Source organism: Phyllobates terribilis, unplaced genomic scaffold (assembly GCF_046119375.1).
Source record: "Phyllobates terribilis strain yellow unplaced genomic scaffold, ASM4611937v1 Scaffold_7611__1_contigs__length_36525, whole genome shotgun sequence".
NCBI classification, from domain to species: domain Eukaryota; kingdom Metazoa; phylum Chordata; class Amphibia; order Anura; family Dendrobatidae; genus Phyllobates; species Phyllobates terribilis.
The window spans coordinates 31,134-36,526 of NW_027370351.1; the positions used below are offsets into that span (position 1 = coordinate 31,134).

At 36.6% G+C, this 5,393-nt stretch overlaps 2 protein-coding genes across 2 annotated transcripts; one reads left to right on the forward strand and one right to left on the reverse strand.

Annotated features, from left to right (window-relative positions):
* The first annotated feature begins 290 nt into the window (after window positions 1–290).
* On the forward strand, window positions 291–728 carry LOC141251716 (ferredoxin-1-like). The gene has a single exon (XM_073670405.1). The coding sequence runs from the start codon at window positions 291–293 to the stop codon at window positions 726–728; it is 438 nt and encodes a 145-aa protein (XP_073526506.1).
* A 1,436-nt stretch (window positions 729–2,164) lies between these two features.
* On the reverse strand, window positions 2,165–3,744 carry LOC141251717 (uncharacterized). Its single transcript, XM_073670406.1, has 3 exons — window positions 3,003–3,744; window positions 2,363–2,517; window positions 2,165–2,305 (listed from the first exon to the last, which is right to left on the reverse strand). Exons 1-3 carry the CDS (start codon window positions 3,742–3,744, stop codon window positions 2,165–2,167), a joined length of 1,038 nt encoding a protein of 345 aa, XP_073526507.1.
* Window positions 3,745–5,393: the final 1,649 nt, after the last annotated feature.

Genomic DNA, 5,393 nt, shown 5'->3' on the forward strand with positions numbered 1-5,393 from the left:
CATAAAGTGCGATTATACTTGAGAATTTGAGCCGTAAATCCTAATGGTCATTCATTATTAGTTTTGATAGCAAAAAGACATGCTGAGTTAATCTTATGGATGATTGATTAGTGATGGAACATTGTGAAATCATGTATGCCCATATTTTGATGTTTTTTTGCACAAAGCTTAGAGCTTTACGATTATTTCTAGTTATCATCTACTTTCAAGTGTTAAGTAGAAGATTATCTCTATTTCCCATGTTTCTAACTGGTTTTTATTACAGTTAGAAGCTCGAATTCAAGACTAAAATGGCTTCATTAACCTCTCCTATAACCTGCCTCATTACCACACCGGCCACCCGATCACTTGCGCCAATGAAGACCCAGATATCAATGGGGTCTCTAAAGAGCATCTCAAGAACATTCAGACTCAAATCTTCGCCATTCAAAGTCACAGCACACAAGGTGAAGCTGATCAACAAAGAAGGCGAAGAGACCGAAATTGATGTCCCAGAAGACACTTACATCTTGGATGCAGCTGAGGAAGCAGGACTTGATCTTCCATACTCGTGCCGTGCTGGTTCTTGCTCAACATGTGCTGGGATTATGGTCTCTGGAGCGGTTGACCAGTCAGAAGGGTCGTTTCTTGATGATGATCAGATGAAGAAAGGGTATGTCTTGACATGTGTTTCGAAGCCGACTGCGGACTGTGTTATTCATACCCATAAGGAAGATGATCTCTACTGAGTGATTCATCTGGTTGCAAATGTTCTTCAGCAGGTTTGTTTGGTTTTCGTTGAACTCCTTTCGTTTTGGTTTAATGTTTTTTGAAGAAATTAATGACTGGTAGTAGTATGTAATAGCTTCTCTTGAATGAGTATTTGCCTTATCATAAATGGAAGTATTTTTGTGTCTCTCCAAAGTACATTCTGATCTCCAAACAAACTAATGCTTGTTTGGTTGGATACTTCAAAACACTAGAAATTAAAATCATGTGAATTAAGGTAAGGAAAATAGTCATATTTAGTTAAAATTTAGTTGAAGCGAAGATATGTGGGATGATACTACTCCTCACTAAAGAATGTCATTTAATTCTCGTATTTTATTTGAAAAAGATTGTCATTTTAGATGTTTAGGTAGTGAGTTAAGAGATCTGTTATACAAAATTGTAAATTTTTATTGTTTCTATGCAAATTATAATTGTTGTTTGGTTAAAATGAGGTGAATTATGAATTCTAGAAAAAAAGTCATTAGAATATATGGTATTTATTGGAACTTAAATAAAATGTAAAAAACTTTGCAAACAAACAATGCTTTCGAAATAATAAACACAAGAGTGTTACGTAGAGTATGAATTTATGAATCTATGAAAAAAGAAGGGAGAAAAGAAATTTTGACTTATTTACAAAATTGTCACCGCGTCACTTTTTAATCATTTTCTGTTTTTTAGTACGTTTACGAATTCATACTTTGTGTTCATAGTTTAATACTCTGTGTTTGTTATTTGGATAACATTGTTTGGCCGTAGAAATGTTTATGAACGAAGGTAGTATTTTCTAACCCTATTAGTTAAATACACTTCTTACTTCTTATATAATGGAGGAAGAACTCTGGATTTGGGAAAATAAAAACAACCAAACACATGCATTTGTTTGTACTTAAGATTTGTAAACCAACCAAACAAACACTAGGAGAAATTCGAAGAAGATCTTTGTGGAGGTTTAGAATGAAATTTTGGTAAGAACTGGACAAAGGATACAAGTTGTGTTAGCAAAGCAGGCAGTTGAGACACAAACTATTGAGCATGCTTCAATGAACAAAACCTAATTAAAGACACAATCTGTACATTGAATCCTCCAATTGCACCAGTAAAAGGCCTTTCAAAGTGTACCATCTCCTTAACTGAAAAGCAAAACATTCCAAATCAAATCAACATATAACGTTGATAAAGTCTTCAAATCAAGATTAAGGTTGAAGATCTTACTCAACAAGTCTGCATAACATTGCACCTGCCTTATCTTTGTCCATGCTATATATGATCAAATCCATGTACTCAACTGCCTCATGAGGTCCAAGTCCTTCCATGAAAAACCTAAAAAGATGAGAATGAGTCCCCTGCATTTCAGCAATACAATTCTCCATTGTTGCTCTCTGCTGCTCTGTGGACAAATCTACTGCCTCCATTAAAGGGAAAACATTCTTTTCTTCTTCCACAAAATGCTGTCTGAAATTCTCCTGTCAGAGTGTGGAGCCATGAAAAAGAGAGATAAGAAAGCTTGTAACTCAATGTTTCTAAGGTGTAGATAAAGCAACGAACCCATGTGCTTCAAAGGGCAGAAAAGTGGCAGCAACAGTTACATCTTTAGACATTTCAGAATTACCTGTAACACATCCAGCCTAGAACACGCGTTATGTAAAGCCTCTCTGTGATCAGGAGTCCCAGCATCAAGAGCTCCAATGGACTTGATAGCTTCTCTAATTCCATTCAAAATGGGTAGGTCCCTAGCATGGTACTGAATTGCACATTTGCATACTCCTGCATCAATTGAGTGTAATAGTTACCATCTTTGGCAACGTTTCAAGCACCCAACTAAAATCTCAGAATTAATCAGCTATTTACAACCTTCAAAGGAAAGAGAAACGATTTAAAGCTGGCCACAGAAAGGAGCAAAAGCTGCAAAACTCATCTAACCTTTCTTCTAATGCAAGGCTCAAAATCTTGCCAGTTTAGAATTCATCAACTGACAAAAATAAAGTAGAACTGAAGCATATAGCTCAAGCATTATAACCAAGATATTGGATATAATTCATGAATCCAATCTATATACTGCAATCAGTGTTTGTTTGTACTTTTAGGAAACTAATTTACTGGATGACAAATCCATGATTTTGTCACTAGCTTCAAAAATAGAACTCAAACAAACAATGGAGGTCCCCAAGTTTGTCAGAAACGGTGGCTACTATCATCCAAAATTCCAAATACTACAAGCATATAGATAGGTGAAAACCAGATCGCAATACCTCGATCTTCCTTCTGAAGAATGGGGAAGATAACCTTCTCCTCCATCTGCGCGTGCTCAAGCAGAACATCATAGAGCTGGCCGTAGCTCTTCCCGAACTTCCTGACCTCCATCTTCGGCGTGCCAACGGCGGGATCAACAGCCGCCTTTCCACCTCGCACGGCCAGATCTGTTGCCCACCGAACAATCCTCTCAAGGTGCCACCTCAAGCTCCGGTGCTGGAGCACTGACATCTTCACCAGAAACGGAGTTGCTTCGTTCCAATCTCGCCCCTGCTTGAGATTCTTCGCCAGTAACGGCGGCTCCGGAAACCTAGCGTCCATAACGTGCAACATCGTCTCGGCTGAACCGGAAACGACGTCGTCCTTTCCGAATTCGAGAGTGAAAAGCGACATTTCGAATATAGAAGGCGCGAAGTCGAGAGCCACCGGCTTTTGGAGGAGAGCGAAGCGGAGATAGTAAGTGTGCAAACTCGTAGGGTGTCCATACAGCATCACCTCCGGCACCGGAGGTTTTCCGCCGCCTATTCTGGCTCCACGGCTCTTGATTGCAAACACTTTCCCGCTGTCTTCCCCATCGCCAGCTGCGCTTGATCTGAGCTTACTGGATGCCGGCGGCGTGACCGCATCACATCTGGCGACATTAACTCCGACTCCTACGCTAGAGCTTGAGATGTAGTCGGAGGGAGCGATCTCGGCGGTGGACTTCTTCTTCGGATCTTCTTTAACAGCACAATTTCCCATCGATTGCTAGTGTTGCTGCTCACTGGAGTGGCTGGCCTCTACAAACAGAGATTATTGGGGATAGGAGGAGGAATTGGGGACTGAAAAGGGAGATTGTAGGATGAGAACGACGAAGATGGATAAAGAAAAGAAATGGTTTATCGGGAAAATCGGAAGGTTTGGATTAGATTGCTTAAAGAAGATTATTTGGAACGATAATGGAGTTTAGACTTTAAAGAGGAGTTGGTTTTTGGTTGGATACGGAAAAAGCATTAAACGACACCGTTACAGGGTAGAGTGAGGGCGCGAACCAAATTGCAGTGTGCTTTGATACCGATATTTAGATATAAATAAAAAATAAGATCAAGTAAATAAAGATCAACCTAAATAATAATAATAATATTTATATAATACTGAGGTGAGTTCCGGTGAAAACAACCCTTATGGTGTGAAGTGCGAAGCATGTTGAGCCATTAGATTAGAAAATGGAGGGCTGAGATTAAAAGATGAGTTTTTTAATGAATCAACGCGGTGACATTTTTGTAACTAATGGTGAACTGTTATTTTTATTTTTTTTTACGTTTTCTGGGTGATTTTTTATTCCTTTAGATGTGAGCATTAGGGTGTTATATGTGAACATTAGTGTGTTATATGTGTACCCGAGAAAGTTCGCACTTCACACCATAAGGATTGTTTTCACCGGATCCTTATCATACTAAAGGTCCTGAAAACAACCTAGGATTAATCTTAATATAGTATTAAAGTAAAACTATTTCAAGCATTCTTAAGAGTTAAATCCCACCTTTTACTTACGTATCAATTTCCTATTTGTCACACTATTTTATCTCCTCTTTGTTAATATTTTAGTTTTTTTATCATTTAAGTTTTAAATTTTTTTTGAAAGTTATGATTTGTAGGATTATTCTTACATAAAGTTGGTTGGAGTTTAGCAACCAACTGCGCACCTACTCTCTTATTCACAACAAAGCCCAATCTATGAAAAATAAAAGAACGCACATTAGTATTAACAATGTTGCTTTGAGCGACCGAGTGACCCTAGTAAGAAAATCAATAGCATCACTTTCTAATTCTCCAAATATAGAGAAAGAAAAATGCGATAAACCTATAATCATTCTCCATACAATTAACCTCATACTTCTTCTTTTTCCTATTGACAACAACAGAAACAGCAATCCCAGGAACAAAAGCGAAAACCCCTACACCCGTGAAGGGAGAAACGTCAGTAACATCCAAACATACAAGCTGCAATTGAATATAGTATTTATATAATAATCAAATCTTATTTTTAACCAATTTTCTATTTAAGAACATATATTATTTCTAGAATCTCTTATTATAGTGATATTTATTTATGAGATCAATAAAACCAATATATTCTCTCTCACATTTATTAATATTTTAGTTTTTTTTATCATTTATATATATTAAAGTCACAATTGGATATATTATTTATATACTAATCAAATCTTATTTTTAACCTTTTTTTATTTAAGAACATATATTATTCCTAGAATCTCTTATTATAGTTATATTTATTTATGAGATCAATAAAATCCAATAAAACCAATACAACCTATATATTAAAATTTATCACTTTTCTCTTTAATTTTAGCCAATTATTTATTAGGTATAATTTTAATTTAGATTAT